The sequence below is a fragment of the Cervus elaphus genome, chromosome 11 (genome assembly GCF_910594005.1).
Source record: "Cervus elaphus chromosome 11, mCerEla1.1, whole genome shotgun sequence".
Lineage (NCBI taxonomy): Eukaryota > Metazoa > Chordata > Mammalia > Artiodactyla > Cervidae > Cervus > Cervus elaphus.
Window position 1 is genome coordinate 37,917,847 of NC_057825.1, and position 18,947 is coordinate 37,936,793.

The 18,947-nt window shown below is 39.7% G+C and overlaps 1 protein-coding gene across 24 annotated transcripts in view; it reads left to right on the forward strand.

Moving 5' to 3' along the window:
- AAK1 (AP2 associated kinase 1) overlaps positions 1-18,947 on the forward strand; it is a 163,601-nt gene that overhangs the window by 125,568 nt on the left and 19,086 nt on the right. For 9 of the 24 annotated variants that reach the window (XM_043917563.1, XM_043917571.1, XM_043917572.1 and 6 more), the window contains exons 15-17: positions 243-418; positions 1,988-2,092; positions 9,193-9,288. In XM_043917563.1, the coding sequence (XP_043773498.1) occupies positions 243-418; positions 1,988-2,092; positions 9,193-9,288 (377 nt within the window). The remainder of the gene's footprint in view (positions 1-242; positions 419-1,987; positions 2,093-9,192; positions 9,289-18,947) is intronic. The other 15 variants (XM_043917565.1, XM_043917566.1, XM_043917585.1 and 12 more) reach the window with 6 other exon arrangements.

Below are 18,947 nucleotides of genomic sequence, written 5' to 3' on the forward strand. Positions count from 1 at the left end.
GAGGCCAAAAATCTAATAAGCGAGAGATTAAAGAAGTAATGAGAGATAGTGAACCACAAAAGAAAGAGAGATGTTTGTTTCACACAGTGGAAAGGGCCTCTGTGGAAACTTCCATTGCCTCAGGAAGACCTTTTAGAAAAATACTGTGGAAAATAATGGTTTGACTTAGAAAATAATTTGATCTTGAAACAAGAAGAATAGATTGACCCTTTTCAACCTTCATGTGTCTTTTTATTTCGTGGGGATGGGAACCTACCTAGGTCTGCAACCACCACTCCTTCAGGCTCCCCTCGGGCCTCCCAGCAAAATGTTTATAATCCTTCAGAAGGTTCTACGTGGAATCCCTTTGATGACGACAATTTCTCCAAACTCACAGCTGAAGAACTGCTAAACAAGGATTTTGCCAAGCTGGGGGAAGGTGAGTAATCAGTATCTTTTTGAGGATATTGAACCTTAATTCTAGAGGGGTATGCCTGTGAAAATGTAAGCTTGGACCCAAGACTTGACTTTGAAGTATGTGTGCAAATCCATTTATATTTTCACCAGAGTGCCACTGTCCTCAGGAAATGATCTGGTCGTGTTGTGGGGGCAGCCGGGAGAGTCGGAAACATTTAGGACAGGTTTGGTAGCAGAGATCAGGATGATAGTGTCAAACACATTTACTCTTTGGAGGTGTGTGATGGCACCTTGTCCTAAGTGGGTGTATTATCCCAGAGGATCATAACTGCTCACCCTGAGGGTGTGGCCTCACTGAATCTTTGTGATCAGAATTCTCTGCTCCTGTTGACTGACCATGGAGAGGAGATCAAATAAGTAGAAGATACCATTTCCACCCTCAAATCCACCGGTTAATTTGAAAGGCAGGATGCCTACACACACACACACATACCTTCAGAAAACAACAGTGTATACCGGCTAATTTGAAAGGCAGGATGCCCAGATACACACACTCTCTCTCTCTCTCTCTTCAGAAAACAACAGTATATACCCTGGGAAAATTCGACAATATGATACAGTTCCAAAAAAAGTACCTCAGTGTCAACAAAAGCACAGGCTAAAAGAATGATCAGAATGGAATGAATGATAAGAGCTTTGACTAAACATTTTAGTTTCACTATTTTATGGACATCTGGTGGCTCAGTGTAAAGAATCTGCCTGCCAATGGAGGAGATGCGGGTTCGATCTCTGGGTTGGGAAGATTCCCTGGAGAAGGAAATGGCAACCCACTCCAGTATTCTTGCCTGGAAAATTCCATTGACAGAGGAGCCTGGCGAGCTACAGTCCATGAGGTCGAAAAGAGTTGAACATGACTTAGCGACTAAACAACAACAAAATCCATATGCTTTCTTGACCTTTTTTTTTTTTTTTTCAGTCTTCATAGGGAATAGGGTTTAATTTCCTTTGACATTCATTGTCAGTTTGTGCTATCATTATGTATACCAGTTATTGCTCTGGATTATAAACAGAAGCACCTTCATGGACTATTGAAAATTAGTATTTTGCACTCTATTAAGTGACACCTTAGTTTTAAAATTCTTGTCTCTATTTTTAATAATTTCCTGTCACTCTTCTTGTTATTCAGCTGTTGGCTTTTACATTAAGCTGTTGTCGTTGTGCCCGTCCCTCATAACATCTCACCACTGCCATCTCTCTGCTCACTTGCTCTCCTAACTGCTTCTAATGTGGAAAACAGATCATCACACTCATTAGAATTATGTAGAGATAAATGGACTCAGTGTGAAGGCTGGAGGCATTCTGCTGTGAGTAATATGCTCAAGCTTTAGGGCTTTAGACTTCTTCCTTTCCTCAGCTGTTTCTCAGTTACTGCAGTGGCTAGATAAAGACCTTTGAATAGCCAAGGTGTTGCCTTTATGCGGTAAAAACAGTCAAGAGTAGATGTCAGTTTGGGGGATGCCCTTCACCTCCTGCCTGGGTGTGCCTTGTGGGATTCTCCTGGGATGAACTGAGTAGTGTTTTGTCCCTCCAGGCAAATATCCTGAGAAACTTGGAGGCTCTGCTGAGAGTTTGATCCCAGGCTTTCAAACAACCCAAGGTGATGCTTTCGCTGCTTCCTCATTTTCTGCTGGAACTGGTTAGTATGGCAGACACCTGTAACTCCAGACTTCACTGTTGTCATCTTCCCACTACTGATTTCCAGTCCACAGATGACCCTAGCATGCCAGCAAGCCCCAGATCCTGGGGCTAACATATTTTCCATCACTTAAAAGATTTCCTAAAAAAAAAAAAATGGGAATTAAAAAATAATGTAGAGTTACTTTGAATTAGATTGTCAGAATGATCTGGCAGTAATATACAGGATTTGTTCTCTGAAGTCCATAGACATGTTCTTAAGCAAATATTTCTAAATTTCAGAAACATCACTCTGTTACTGTCTTGTAATTGCTTAGGTTCTTTGGAATGACTTGGAGGGTTCTAAGAATTGGGTGTTCTGTATCTGAGATTCTGCTGCTGCTTGTCTTTGTGCATGTGTGTCTGCTTCTGGGGAGAGAGAGAGATCTTTTTAAATGAGACTTTTAAAAAATTCTAGAAGTAATAACAAAAACCTAATTTTCCCTTTTATTAATAAACAATATATTTTATTTAGTAATTTATAGGAAAACATAGAGAAGAAGGTTAAAAACCCCATGTTCTCATCCCCAAGAAATTAACACAAGAAATACCATTTTGGATACCATTTTGATGTCTGTTAGCAGCATTTAATCCTTTCAGGGTCACAGAGATCTTTGGAGAATCTGAGGAAAGTTATGGAGCTGCTTCTTTATGAACACACAGGTGTCCACTATTTTGTACACAATTTTCACCCTCAGTTTATAACTCCAACATACATTTTTTTTTCCAACATACATTTTTATAGTCACATTTTAAAGCCTGATTTTTACTTTAAAAATTGTCTACATAAAATTCCTTTATATGGGTATAGCCTAGTATATTTAACCAAGTACCTCTTTTTTAAACATTAATTTTATGTCAACATTTTACTGTTATAAATTCCTCAGCAATGGATGTGAGGTTTTGACTATGTTCTTTGTATGGAATCTGATATCCTTCAAAATTGGTCTTTTAAATTATATTGATTAATTACTGCTTTTAACTCTTTGTATTCCTTCTTCCTGCTTTCTTTATGTGTGTTAGTAGTTTTTATAACCTCATAAATTTATTTCTTATTAGAACTTTGGCTGTCATTCCGTAATATTTAATATGTAATGCTCTCTTATTCTTGTTTTCTGGACGTTTTTAAATTTAAGTTTTGATTTCTTTACCCTAAAGTTACTTAAGATATATTTTAGTTGCATTGTGATAATATGGCCTCTGTAACTACAGAGGTAGTTCTTGCTATGGAGGAGCTTTTCTGTTGTCCAGTTTGTTATTCATTTTATATACATTATATGGGAATTAGCTTTCCATGTTGATAAATATTAATCTACAACATAATTTTTAATGGAAGAATAATAACATTGTATTTAACATCACTTTTGACGAACACTTGCTGCTGCTGTTGCTCAGTCGCTTCAGCCGTGTCCGGCTCTGTGCGACCCCATAGACAGCAGCCCAGCAGGCTCCTCTGTCCCTGTGGCGGGTTGCCATTTCCTTCTCCAATGCATGCATGCATGCTAAGTCACTTCAGTCGTGTCCGACTGCAACCCTATGGACAGCAGGGATTCTCTAGGCGAGAACATTGGAGTGGGTTGCCATTTCCTTCTCCTGACGAATACTTAGGTTGTTATAAATTTTCACCACATAAACATGCCTGAAGCTAAGTTTTTATTTATATCCTTTACCATTTCCTTAAGATAACTTCTAGGAGATTATTTGCTAAATCAACAGATATATATATTTAAGGCTTTATGGTACCTATTTCCAAATCAGTTTCCAAGAATGCTAATCAAATTTTATTTCAATTAACAATAGATGAGAGTAATTTTCACCTCATTTTCCCACCCAGACCAGCTTAGAGGTTTTAGCTAGAGGACACTGTTTACTGGCCATTTCTACTACTTTTGAGATTTGGGTTGTTCGTGTCCTTTTTTTTTTTTTTTAATGGTTCTGTGTTTGTTTTGTTCTTATTAATATGTAAGAGCGCTTCATGTGTCATATACTGCAGGCATTGTGCCCACCAGTTTGTCATTTGTCCTTTATAAGTATCATCTCATCTGACCCTCTCAACAACCCTCGAAGGTTCCCATACCATTTGCATATACAGACTAGTCTCTTTCCCAGAGTCACATAGCTAGTAAGTAGCAGAGTTAGGAGACTAACCATTTGGCTCTAGAACTTCCTCTCTCAGGTTTTCTGCCTCATAATAAGGCAAATTTAATAATATTTTCCTAGAAAATCATCTATAGTTTCAAAATTTTTTTTAATAAGATGAAAGAGTACATTGAAATATTTTGTAGTATTTTCTTGGCATACATCAGTTTTATTGTATGCATTTGTGTTTCTCTTTTTCTTGGTAACGCTAACTAGAAATTTGCTGTTTTATTATCTTTCAAAGAGAACTCTATAGAACTGTTTTTCTGTCTTCTAATTCTTTGACTGTTGCTGTTATCTTTTTGATTACAGTTCCCTTTTTTAGGCTCACTTTGCTGATTTCAAAAAGAATACACAGTAAATTTTTTAATTCTTAAAAATAAAAAGTTTTAGAGTTTTTCTCTCAATGTAAGAGAGATTTTCAACCAGCCTGACTGTGGGGAGGGAGACTCTAATCTCCAGGAAGACTTTTTCACACATAATTTATTACTCCCTTGTCTCCTTGCTCCAGTTGCCCACCCTACCCCAACTTTTGAGGATTACACTTATTGAGAGTGCTTTCTAATAGCTCTGTGTTTCCCTTGTAAGAAAAAACTCTCAAGTTTTAACTGTATCTCATAAGTCTTCATATGATGTTTTCGGTGTTAATATTTTGAAATAGGCATTGGAGTTATTCGGAACGTGTACGTTTCAAATATTAAATAGTTAAAACTGTTTCTGCATTATTTTTCATTTTTAGCTTTGTTGTCTGGTCTGTAGGATTTTTAAGTTTATTGGTATTTTGGTCTGGTTTAAAGTGCTCAAAGTTGGATATTTAGTTTGACTATACCAAATGTACTCTGCATATAAGTTAAATAAGCAGGGTGACAATATATAGCCTTGACGTACTCCTTTTCCTATTTGGAACCAATCTGTTGTTCCATGTCCAGTTCTGACTGTTGCTTCCTGACCTGCATACAGGTTTCTCAAGAGACAGGTCAGGTGGTCTGGTATTCCCATCTCTTTAAGAATTTTCCACAGTTTATTGTGATCCACACAGTCAAAGGCTTTGGCATAGTCAATAAAGCAGGAATAGATGTTTTTCTGGAACGCTCTTGCCTTTTCTATGATCCAGTGGATGTTGGCAATTTGATCTCTGGTTCCTCTGCGTTTTCTAAAACCAGCTTGAACATCTAGAAGTTCATGGTTCACATATTGCTGAAGCCTGGCTTGGAGAATTTGGAGCATTACTTTACTAGCATGTGAGATGAGTGCAATTATGCGGTAGTTCGAGCATTCTTTGACATTGCCTTTCTTTGGAATTGGAATGAAAACTGACCTTTTCCAGTCCTGTGGCCACTACTGAGTTTTCCAAATTTGCTGGCATATTGAGTGCAGCACTTTCACAGCATCATCTTTCAGGATTTGAAATAGCTCAACTGGAATTCCATCACCTCCACTAGCTGAGAAACGCTGGGCTGGAAGAAGCGCAAGCTGGAATCAAGATTGCCAGGAGAAATATCAGAAACCTCAGATATGCAGATGACACCACCCTTATGGTAGAAAGTGAAGAGGAACTAAAAAGCCTCTTGATGAAAGTGAAAGAGGAGAGTGAAAAAGTTGGCTTAAAGCTCAACATTCAGAAAACTAAGATCATGGCATCTGATCCTATCACTTCATGGGAAATAGATGGGGAAACAGTGGAAACAGTGTCAGACTTTCATTTTTTTAGGCTCCAGAATCACTGCAGATGGTGATTGCAGCCACGAAATTAAAAAGACACTCCTTGGAAGGAAAGTTCTGACCAACCTGGATAGCATATTAAAAAGCAGAGACGTTACTTTGCCAACAAAGGTCTATCTAGTCAAGGCTATGGTTTTTTCTGAGTCATGTATGGATGTGAGAGTTGGACGGTGAAGAAAACTGAGCACCGAATAATTGATGCTTTTGAACTGTGGTGTAGAAGACTCTTGAGAGTCCCTAGGACTGCAAAAAGATCCAACCAATCCATCCTAAAGGAGATCAGTCCGAGGTGTTCATTGGAAGGACTGATGCTGAGGCTGAAACTCCAATACTTTGGCCACCTCATGCAAAGAGTTGACTCACTGGAAAAGACCCTAATGCTGGGAAGGATTGGGGGCAGGAGGAGAAGGGGACGACAGAGGATGAGATGGCTGGATGGCATCACAAACTCGATGGACATGGGTTTGGGTAGACTCCGGGAGTTGGTGACGGACAGGGAGGCCTGGCATGCTGCGATTCATGGGGTCACAAAGAGTCAGATGACTGAGCAACTGAACTGAACTGATACCAAGTGTATAAAGCATTGGTCATTGTCCTTGAGATAAAACATCACAGTGATGATCAGTTATGGTGTGGGTAGGAAAAGAGGGTCGTGGAATAGCCCTAGGAGAGTCTTCTTTGTTGCTGAATCCCAGCATTTAGTACAGTGCTTGGCTCACTACAGACTTGTTGAATGAAGGAAGGAGTTGCTTCCTGCCAAAGGATAGGAGCTTGGATTCATCACTGTTAATGACAAAGGTTCCTAATCATTTTCCATCCACTTCCATTTTTAATGCCTAATTCTAACATATTATATATCTTATGTTTTGTTATTTGTCTGTATGAACTGTTTTTTTTAGGAGTTGTTTTTTGCTTTTATTTTTGTGTCTTCTCGCCTTTATGCTTACTTTGAAGACTGTAAATGGCAGTTTTTTTAAAGGCCCAACAATTTAGAAAACACATATTTGAGTAAAATTAGGGCAGTAATAACAGTGAACATACGTTGAATACATGCCACATGCTAAGCCCACTAAGTGCTTTTATTTGCTTTCTCTCTAGTGATCACTCATAAAAGCCCACAAGAGACTGAGTGACCTGCCCAAGGTCCCAGGTGGAGAGTGACAGAGTAGAGATTTGTACCTGAGCAGCCCAGCACAGTAGCTGTAGTCATGAACACATCTCAGAAATCTTATAAATCAGTGACATTAAACTTCTGCAGACATTACAGAACATCTTTTTCCCTCAGTTTATGCAACATTTTTCTGTGAACATTTGGTGTTTTCTCTGTGTTCATATTTGTAGTTTGAATGAAGAAGAATCTTCATTCTTTACAAATGAAAGAAAATTATATCTAAGTCCCAGAAATGAGTATGTCTCCATTTGTATGAAGTTCAGGGTGGCAATATTTTCTGGAAGGTTTCTAATCAAGCTCGGACAGTTCACTGATTTTAAAACCTTCTAACCAGCCAAGGGAGGAGCTAAGCAGGAAATGTGGCAATGAGTTGGTGAAGATAACGCGGGTTATTGTTAACATTTTTATGGTAAAAGCTGCAAAAATGTTAACTAAACTATGTCCATACATTAGAGGAGAAACGGTCAGATGTTTAAAACTTCACATTGTACCTCTTTTTTAAAAATAGTTTTTGGTTGACTAATTATATATGTTCTTTTGCTAAAACCCCAAAGAAGCAAGATTAAGAAACTCATAACCCCACTCCAAGAGGAAAGCATTGCTAATGTTTTACAATATTTATGTCCATAGTTTTATTTCTGTATGCATACATTTTTCAAAATGAGTTATGCTATATATATTTTTTCATAATGTCTTATTTTTATTTGAATATATTTCATTGTATCTCATTTTAAAATATTTCAAAGACTTAAAAGCTGTGGTTTTTACCCTTCTCTTCCTCCATCAACCTTTAACGAAGCTTAGTTAGAAGCCCACTTTAATGATTATTCTCAAAATGACAAAATTAGATTAGGAGAAAAGTAAGGAGTGGGTGTGACTATAGTGGAGTACAGGGAAGATTTTTGTTTGATAGAACAGTTGTATATCATTGTTGTGGTACTTAGACTAATTTATACATAGAATCAAATTGCAAGGAACTATATATATACACACACATATACACTCAAATCAATACATGTGAAAACTTGTACAAATGGGATAGAGGTTAGTCAACAGAATTGCACCAACGTCAATGATAATCAACTTCAATTATAAGAACTCACCACTGGGGGAAGCTGGTTCACAGGGTTCTATGTACTGCAACTTTCTATGATTCTATAATTATTTGAAAATTAAACTTTTTTGTACATCTACTTTATAAGAGGCTAGATTAGATTTTAATTGAGAAACAAACTGATTAATAAAATGCAAGGTACAGCATGGTGAAGTAGGAACTAGGTGACCTGTGTTTTGATCATGGGTCTGCTGGTGGACCTCTGGTTAGTCTCTTAACTTCTGGGCTTCATTTTCTCTTCTGAAAAATAGGAAAATTGTGCTAGAAAATCCTAAAATCCCTTCAAGCTCTGGTATTCCTTAAGGTGTATAGATTTTTTGTAAATCTGTAAGTTTGCCAAAATACAGAGTGAATGCCAATAGTATGGTAGAGGTTGTCCAGAGGTTAGGGCTTGTCTAACCTTGCAATAGGCAAAAACTCTGTTTCTGTCTCTCTGTTTGCCTAGCATTACATTAGACATTTAGTGATCGAATAGGATTCAGTCCCTAAAGGACCTCAAGAGGGAAATGGGTACAAAGGAAGTACCTATACCCATATTCTAGATTACAAAATAGAGTTTGTTTACCTACCAAAATGTGTGATAGGGCTAGTAATTGCTGTAGGAATTCTAAAAGAGATCACTCTGTACTGCAGTATCTAAGGAAGAAGAGAAATTTCAGATGTATAGCTATCCTAGTTTTATCATTAACTGCATCTCAGACTGTGCTGCGAGGACCAGAGTATATATCTCATACATATTTTGCTATTACATTGAATTATATCCACTCATTTCTCTTTATTCTGCCTATAAATTTAGACTTACTTTATAATTTGAGTTGGGTTAATAGATGGTAAATACATCTAGATTTACTTGATGTTTTCTGCTTTTCTTTTTTCCCTGTCCCTTGACCATTCCTTCCCCTCCAACCAACTCCAGCTGAAAAAAGGAAGGGTGGGCAGACTGTGGATTCTAGCCTTCCTCTTCTAAGTGTATCTGATCCTTTCATTCCTCTTCAAGTACCTGATGCACCAGGTAGGTAAATAAAACTGAAGTTAAGTTACATCGCAGGGCCTCTTGAGAGTTCTATTTTAAACACTGTGAGAACAACCTGCAGTCCAAGACCTAATAATAGGTCCTGTTGCATATTTTTACTGTGTCTCAATAAAAGGGACAAAATTCACTTGGAAGGCGCTTATCCTTAGCAAAGACAGTAAATTCAGCTCAAATTATACCAAATTGTATTCCACATCATATCAGTGTTAAATCTCATATCCTTGAGTGTGTTAATGGTAATGTAAGGGGCCTGTGTATTGCAAAGAACTTTTAGCCCAATGTGATGATAACAGTGTGTGAGGGGGGAACCTACAAGCACATGATAGAAGGAATAAAATCGTAATAGTATAGTATACTAATTGGATTATGAGTGACTTCCTATTCCTGTTTTGTTCTAAAGTGCTTTATTTTTATAAGATAAAAATACATAATAAAATTTGATAGGGAATGTGAGTCAGGAGACCTAAGTTCCACTACTTTCCACTATCTGAACTTGACTTTTCATCACAAGATAAGTAGTTCTAATCTCCCCTACAATCTGCCGTGTACTGATTTTTAAGTAAGCAGTCTAAAAAAGTAAGAAACAGTTAGCGTGGTCTGATTGAAACAGCTTTCGAAACAAAGCTTGGATGCTTTCCAGTTGGAATTCATGATGTCAAAGATTTCTCTCTGCTCCCCTCCTCATCCTCTTAGAGGAAGAGGAGCATGATGTGAGGGACAGAAGTTGCTCTTTCCTTCTTGATCAGTCCCTTTCAAAAAGCAAAGAGATCCAGCCCCTTAGAAATAACTGGCAGTCATTTTGCTGTTGATAGTTTTTCTTTTTCCTCATTCTTATTCCTGTCGATTTCTTGAACTAGAAGAATCTGCTTGGTTTTTTCTTCTCTCCCAAAATGTCAGAGTGATTTATTTGATTGATGGCTTCACAATTGGAAGGGATTGTGATGTGGAAATCCTCTACTTACAAAACAGACCCACAGCTAGGGTACCAAGACAGTTTTTATTTCTTTAGATAGTTTGTTGCCTCTTCTAAGAAGAAGCAGAAATTTGCCTTAATCAGGTAGTATTGTGTGTAACTGGCTGGACCTGGAGGTAGGTCAGAAATACTTAAAATCATTAAGGAATGACTCAGGTGGGATAGTTAAAGAAATGAGACGGTGTCAAATAGAGGTCGTTTTCTCTGTTGCATCTTTCAGGTATGCCAGGCAGGGCCTAGACAGGCCAGTTTCAAGCAGATACCCCTTCAGGTTCATGCCTTGTTCTTACCCAGAAAGCCCATGAGCTGCAGAAGCTGGAAGGGTGGCCTCTTGGCACAAGCCAGAGGATGAAAGCATAAATCATACATGTTACTCCTTTGAATTCTCAAATCACTAAGCAAAAAATCCAGGCTTCTTACCACACACACAAGGCCTTGACGAATCTGGCCCTTGGCTGCCCCTCTGTCCTGAGCTCAGAGCATTCATCTCCTCAGTCTTTCCTTCAGTAAGCTCACCTGATTCCCACCCCAGGGCCTTTGCACTTTCTGGTACTCTGCCTGGAAAGGTTTTCCTTCTTGTCAGTCGACATTTGGGTCTTGAGCTTAAATGCTGTCTTCTCAGTGAGGCCCAATGGTCCTGTGGGCGCTGTCAGTCACGCTCGCTGGCTTTATTCTTCATAGCACGTATCGTGACATTGTCGGTTTTTGCTTCTTCGTTGCCTCTTGTTTGCTTGTTCAGTCCCCACCAGAATGTCAGGTCTGAGGGAGGGGCCTTGTCTGTCTTATTTGCCAGTGTACTGCCAGTGTCCGGCATACTGCTGGGCATAGCTGGCCCTCACTGAGTATTTGCAGATCAGATGAATAAGTAAAACCTGAGGCTGAAAGGCTTTTGGCGGTCCCATTACTCTCCATTTCTGTCCCCAACCACCAAACCCCAGACTCCTAACTCCATAGCCTTCCATGTGTGATTCTGCCAACCTTGAGCCAGGCCTGCTACCCACTGTTTGAGAAGATATAAACAGCCCACAGCCCACATGTCAGGAAGCTGCCAAACCCCTGGATGAAAGTAGTAGCTAAGCTCAGCAGATCCTCAGTTCCCTCCTTTCATGCTGCTGTCTGGAATTTGGGCTAAGGATGGCATGTGACCGTTGTGTCTCTGAATATTTCATTTACTTCAGTGCCCAGGCTGTGGCACATTCAGCATTCAGTTACAGCTCTTTATCCCCATATCCTTCCGCGGCATCTTGAAATACTCCACTGAGGAAAGGGCTGAGAATTTAGGGTCTCTGGTCCCGTTGCAGACTGCAGGTTTGTCTCCTGCCCCTCAAAGCAAGCAGTTGGTCACTCTCTCCACTTCATGGTGGACAGCGGTCAGGTGTATTGGTTGGTTGGTTTTACATATGTGCTTTCCCCTCCCACACTCATCCTTCCTGGTGGTGAGAGTCATGGAACCTCAGTCTCCTGACAACTGTGTCTTTTGTGACTTCACATTTTATTTTATGCTCTTTAAATGTTTACACATATAATTTCCTTTGAGCCTACAGATAATACAGACAGGTGGGTGTGTCATGTGGTCTTTTGCCTTGTGAGTGAGGAAGGGAGGCCCTAATCCTGTGTGACTGAGCTCCTTGCTCTTTAGTGGCCCACAGCCCAAGGCAGCTAGTGGTCTCCTTTGCATCCATCCCAGATCAATCAGGCCTTTGACTAGAGAGCTCAACTTAAGGTTTAGGGAAATACAGGAACAGATTTGAACATGTAAGAGCTTGGTTCTAGCCACTTAGTAGGTAGGTGGTTTTGGTCAAATCACTCCAACCCTGTTCTTGCCTGAAAAATTCCATGGACCAAGGAGACTGGCAGGCTACTGTCCATGGGGTTGCAAAGAGTTAGACATGACTGAGCGACTAACATTTCACATGACATAATGCCTCATGGTTCATCCATATTGTAGCATATGTCAGAATTTCCTTTCTTCTTAAGGCTGAATAATATTTTATTGTGTTTTGTTCATCCATCCGTCAGTTGACACATGGTTTGCTTCTTCTTTTGGCTGTTGTAAATAATGCTTCGGGGAACATGACTGTGCAAATATCTCTTCAAAACTCAAGATTCTTTGGGGTATGTACCCAAAAATAAAATTACTAGGATGTATGGTAAATCTGTTTTTAATTTTCTGAGGCACTGCCATACTGTTTTCCACACTGACTATACATCTTTACATTTCTGCCAGCAGTGCTCAGAGTTTGAGGGAAGGATTTTTATAGCAACCCCTTAATACTGAGCTTTCAACATCAGTGTTCCACAAGACTAAGCAAGAATTCATTAGTTGCCCCATGAGTGCTACTTCCTAGAATTAACAACTTAAAAAAAAATTACTTCTTGGCTTACAGCCCTCTCTCTTCTTTTGACAAGCAGGCAAGAGAAGCTGCATTTCCTTAATGGTTTGTTGTTAAGATTGGCATTCTTCTCAGAGCTATTTGCTTGGCATCTTCCTCACTTCCTACTGCTATCTTGTGATATTAAAAGGTCCAAGGTAGATCTGAGTGTGTGTCTTTACTCTGGAAAGTTTTTCTTCCCACAGATTCAATTCTCTAAAATGGTCTTGGAATGGGTCATGGAGGTTGACTTTTGATTCCAGCGTGCAGATGTCACAGACAGTTTAATGCCTGGTTTCTCAGTGATGGGGCTGTTTAGAGTGGCTGAATTCTAAAAACAGCATCTCTTCTTACAAGACTTCAGGGCTCACACCCCAAGTCAGACAAGACATAAAATTTCCAAAGCCACAAAGCTATAGCAGCCATATCATCTTTTTTGATGAGGCTTGCATCTGGCTCTTCTCTATCTTGAGTTCAATCTGCTTTACTCCTCATGGTCCTATTTCTGATTAGGGTTGGAATGAGCCCTGAGCAAGCCCTTAGTCTTACTAGACTGTATAAATAGATATCTATCCTCATTTTTTAGATTTTAAGAGAGAAATTTTACAACTTGCAATATTCCCTAGTCTCATGCCAGGAAGTGGTTCTGATTATCTATCCTTAGAGTGATTTATGAAGAATTTATTACCCTTCTTGTGATATATGTTTTCAATAACTAAGCCTTGAGAGGAGAGGTATCTACATCTGAAATAGATGAATTCCTGCCTCCAACTCCAGCAGTTGCCTTCTCCTCTCTTCCCCTAGCCCCTGACGCCATTTGACTTACTTTTAAGGAGAGGGGTGGTGCTCAGAGAAGACCCTTTCACTCCCTCCTTCATTTCAAAGTTCTAACAGTCCTCTTCTTCAAAAGCAGATTTGGTTTCCGCTGTCCAGGCTAACTAATTCTGCATCCATTTTTCTTTAGCAGTCTACCTTCTCAGGCTTTTAACTATGATTTCATTGCTTTTCCAAGTGCTTAACCTGACTCATTTTTGAGAACCCTAGAGACTTGGGAAAGAACTGATTATAGTACTGAGAATGTGGTAGGAAAATACCACCTATGGAAAAATATGAGCAGACAATTCATAAAAGACAAAGTATGAATTATCAGTAATATTTTTTTTAAAGTTCACTATCATTTAATTGGTATATATAATATACCAATTATAAAGCAGTGAGGTGCTGCAGCTTCTGCCATCAGCTTGGTAAAGATGGAAATAACCCAGTGCCTCAGGCTTGGTGAAGGAATCAGAAAATGGACACACTCTGGTCCTGCTCATGCGAACATTATTGGTACAGTTCTTGGGGTGGACAGCATGGTCTTTGAGATTTTTACTTCCTTATTGATTTAGCAGTTCCTTCCTAATACTTTATCTCTATGAAGACATGAGTATGCTTAAATATTCATTGAACAATCAGTTTATATAGGAAAAGAATGAAAGAGTATTTGTTTAAAACTCAACAGTGGAGCTTCCCTGGTGATCCAGAGGTTAAGAATCTGCCTTGCAATGCAAGAGACACTGGTTTGATCCCTATTTAGAGAAGATCCCGCATGCTGCAGAGCAACGAAGCTAGTGAGCCCCAACTACTGAGCTTGTGCTCTGGAGCCTGGGAGCCACAACTGCTGAGCCCACATGCCACAACTGCTGAGCCCACGTGCCCCAGAGCCTGTGCTCCACAACAGGAGAAACTACTGCAGTGAGAAGCCTGCGCGCTGCAAGTAGAGTAGCCCCTGCTTGCTGCAACTAGAAATAAAAGCCTGTGCAGCAACGAAGACCCTGGGCAGCCAAAAATAAATATATCTTCCCAAAGAACACTTTAACAGTGGCTATCTCTACAAGGGAAATTTAGGGTAGTTTTACTTTTATCCTGTAGCTTATCTATATTTCCGAAATTTTATACAGTAAACATATTATTTTTACACTAAGGTAAAAAAAAACAATTGCAGTTTGTTCTTTCTTCAAATGAGAAGCAAGCTTAGATACTCCCCCCAACCTCATCCCCCTGTTCACCTGGCTGGGCATGTCTGAGCTGAGTTTGCACGATGAGCAGCTCTCTGCATTGCCCAAAACCTGCCACCTTGGGGCCACTTGTTTTAGCTCCTGCCCACGTCACCGAGGAGCCTCCAGGCGTCCTCCTGTGCCGTCAGTACCAGTTCAGAGCTCCAAAGCAACATTCAGCTATTTGTCTTCTAAGCAACCAGTTCCTCCTTCCTGATTTTCCCCTCACATTGTATGATTAAACTTTTAGAGGTTGATAGCACCTTTAAGTTTATCTTCATTTTATCAGTGGGAAGACTTAGATACAGAGACAGACAGTGATTTGCCCAAAGTGCCACACAAACTTTGTGCAGAACCCAGGTCCCCTGGTTCTTTTTTTTTTAACCTTTAATGTTACTCTTATTTAAAATCAATTTATTTGTTTTAATTAGAGGATGATTACTTTATTGTGATGGTTTTTGCTATACATTGACAGGAATTGGCCACAGGCATACATGTATCCTCTCCACCCTGAACCCCCCTCCCACCTCCCTCACCGTTTTTTCCTCTCTTAACATGCTGCCTCCACCTCCCACTTCACCTTATTCAAGGAATTCTGCTTATTCTATTCTCATACCAAGGCATTTGAGTAAATTCTAGAATTTCACCCATTTTCACTACTGTAATCTCATACCTCATCTAGTCCTTTTACTTAAAAGAGACATTAACCCTCTTTTATGTGCTAAGTATTTCAATTTATAAACACACACACATTAATTTCTAATAAATATGCCCATTTAATCCTGAAAACCTTTAAAAGTAGTTATTATTCTGTATTTACAGGTGAGAAAACTGATGCTTAGAAAAATTAGGTAACTAATATAAACTCAGGCCCTTGGGCTCTTTCATGTTGCTTATTTATTTGAGAGGATTTTGCAGACCCCAGCTGAAAATGTACAGTATTGCAATCAGAGATTAAATAAATAATAACCTCCCCAAATCCAGAAATTTTCTCCCCTCTCCCTCCAACACACATGTAGAATCTGAAGCCGGATCTGAAAATATCAGAGTCAGCCTAGGAACTGATATAAAACTGGGATCATTTTCTTCTATCCATAATTGTCCACTGCTTTTCACATATACTAGAATAAGATGGGGTCATGGACTTCTGATTCTAACACAGAAGATGTTGAAAACTCTTGTAAAATGTTTCTTAGAAGGATTCAATCATTGCAAAATGCAATTTATGAATTATTTCTTGGTTTCACTGGTCTGCCACTTTGTGTAATTGAGAAATAGAGTGTGAGCCTCTATGCATTTCAGGTATGAGCTGTCCCAGAATTTGGGTTTTGTTTTTGCTTCCAGGGAATCCACTTCCCATTATTCAAGTAAAACTATAGAAGTCTTAGTTAGGTGGCAAGTCATACGCTGGTGTGGGGCTTGGTCATAAGGTTTTGAATCCTAAAGAACACTTCCCACACAGTTTCCTAGATTCACCACCCTCTCCTCTACTCTTTCCTCTGTCATAATATACAGCCTCAGAGTGTTTTTATAAAAATGTGAGAGAGGCGATAATTTGTAAAATGAAAGATATCAAAACCAGACCTTGATACACTTGGGAGGCGTCTAGGCTGTGGTTTAGAGGCTGTCAGCCTCCTGTAGCCTTTCTTTTAATTTCCCTTAAACTTTCTCGTCAGTTTCTCCATTTACAGTGACCAGAAATGACCGGTAACAGTTTAAAATTGATATTCTAGGAGTCTGTACACTTTTATTTACGGCTATGCTGCATCTTCAGTGCTTTGTGCAGGCTTTTTCTCTAGTTGTGGCGAGTGGGGCCTACTCTCTAGTTGAAGTGCATGGGCTTCTCATGGCAGTGACTTCTCTTGTTGCAGAGCATGGGGCTGTAGGTGTGTGGGCTTCAGTAGTTGCAGAACGAGGGCTCAGTAGTTGCAGAACACAGGCTTAGTTGCCCTGAAGCATGTGGGATCTTAGTTCCCTGATAGGGATTGAACCCATGTTCCCCACATTAGTAGGCAGATTCTTAACCATTGGATCACCAGGCAAATCCTGAGTCTGTACACTTTAAAGCAATCGAAGCCTTAGTTAAACCAGAAGGATGAATCTCTGTACGTAAAGATTTGGGTCCTAGTCCTAGCTAATTCTGTGACTTACTTGCTAGAAGATCTTAGGCAAGTGGATTCACGTTTCTGAAGCTGTTCCCTCATCTGCAAATGAGAAGGCTAATTGGATAAGACCTGAAGTTCCTTCCAGTGTTAACATATCTTTTATAACTTGACCATTGTGCATGAGACCATGTCTGTGAAAAGTCCTCCTCCTCTGGTTATGGAGCTAGGCAGACCCTTTATGCGGCATGGGGAGGAAAGTTTGAAGTCAATTCCAGGCTCTGCCATGTCCCACCTGTGACTTTGGACAGGTCACACATTCTCAAGGTCTCTGATGTCCATTCTCAACTGCATGAATATTCCCAAACCCAGGGGGTTTTGTATATAATGAATGAGAATGTTTGGCTTTGAACTCTGCAAATGCATGTGACAACCTTTGTTATAATAGCACTGAGTAATGGACTGCCCACTCTGTCTGCAAGAGTGCTGGTAGTGAAAGAAGTTGTTTCTGCACAGGCTGTGGCCTGGACTCTCTCTCCTTGTTTCCTGCCTAGTTTTAACTCTGACCCCAGCTTCTCCCTCCCTAGTTCCCATATTTGAATATTCTTAAGTAGCAGTGACCATACAGATTATTTGTGTGAACAGCCTGTTATTTACTTTGATGTTTGGTCAATAAAGAAGCCTCCTTAAACATGGCCATTTAACCCACCCCCACCCCATACTATCTCACCATAAACACACATACGCACGCATGTGCACATGTATTCTTTTACCTTCTCATGCTTTTTGCTAATGGCTAATAAAAAATTAGATTCTTGTTGAAGGACCTGCCTTTCTGCCATCGATCCTCTGTTCTCCTCCCCTTTCCGATGAAGCCAAAAGTCAGAGATGTGACGAGAGGGAACCAGGAACTGGGGATCAGAAATTAAGAATCTACCTTCTCTGCCTTCAGGGCTGTAAGAGAAGTGGAAGCAGAGTGTTCTAGAAAGTTCCTACTGTGACAACATGGGGAAAGGCTTAGAGATGATGTTTGAGTGACTAATACAAAAAGGTTGGGGGGTATGTGTCTGCATTTTACAGGTAAGGAGATCTGTTTCAGGAACAGCCCCAGAGTCACACCCACTCACTGGACAGGCCAAGACAAACAGGCCTCCAGTGAAAGACAAACAAGACATGTAGGCTCTTTACCTTTTATACGGCACTTCATAAGATTGCAAATGTCTGAGTGCTAGAAGTGAAAGAAGCAGATCATCACTTTTTCTTTTTTTACATAAAAGATCCTTGTTAGATGGGGATAATACCAAAGCCAGTGCTCAGAATAATGAGAAATTAGATTTAGGGGGGAAAACTATCTTACTTTTGCCAGTATGCAGAAAATTGCCCAAGATAGTTTTATTTTTATTTCAATGGCAGTTTATTTCTGAGGTAGAAAAGACATTGTTGACAGGTCTTTACTTAGTCAAGTTATAGAATTTGTGTGGTCTCAGTCTCTATAAGTTAAAGGAAGTATGAGCTCTTAATTCCTTTCTTTCTATAAGAGTCTGTGATTCATTATTTTGTGTCAAGTTAATGCTCTACTTTTAAAAGGGAGTTGTTGAAAGAGTTGTCTATAAAGAGTTGTCTTGGAAGGAAACTTAGTGTGCATGTTATCACACATTAAGTTATCAGGTGTGACAAATCTGGTGGCTTCTAATGTCCTTTTGTTCTTTAGCCAAAAGACATCAAAAGTAATCCACCTGCAGGCTTAAGTGAATTTTGTAAGATTTGACAGTTTAATAATGAGTACTGGGAGTGTCACAAGCTGTCAGTTGGCAGACAGTAAATGATTGTTGAAGTTAAATCTAGGTGTGGTTTCATTGCTTCTCTTGGTGAGTTATAAACCATTTCTAAGTGCAAGTTCAAAAAAATGGGGAGAGATTCAAAACTAAGCTCAGAAAGAGATATGAACACACAAAAACTCATATGTGTATGTTTATGGCAACTTTAGTAGTAGTAGTGTTAGTCGCTCAGTTGTGTCCGACTGTTTACGACCCCACAGACTGTAGCCCACCAGGCTCCTCGGTCCGTGGGATTCTCAGGCAAGAATACTGGAGTGGACTGCCATTCCCTTCTCCAGTGGATCTTCCTGACCTAGGGATCGAATCCGAGTCTC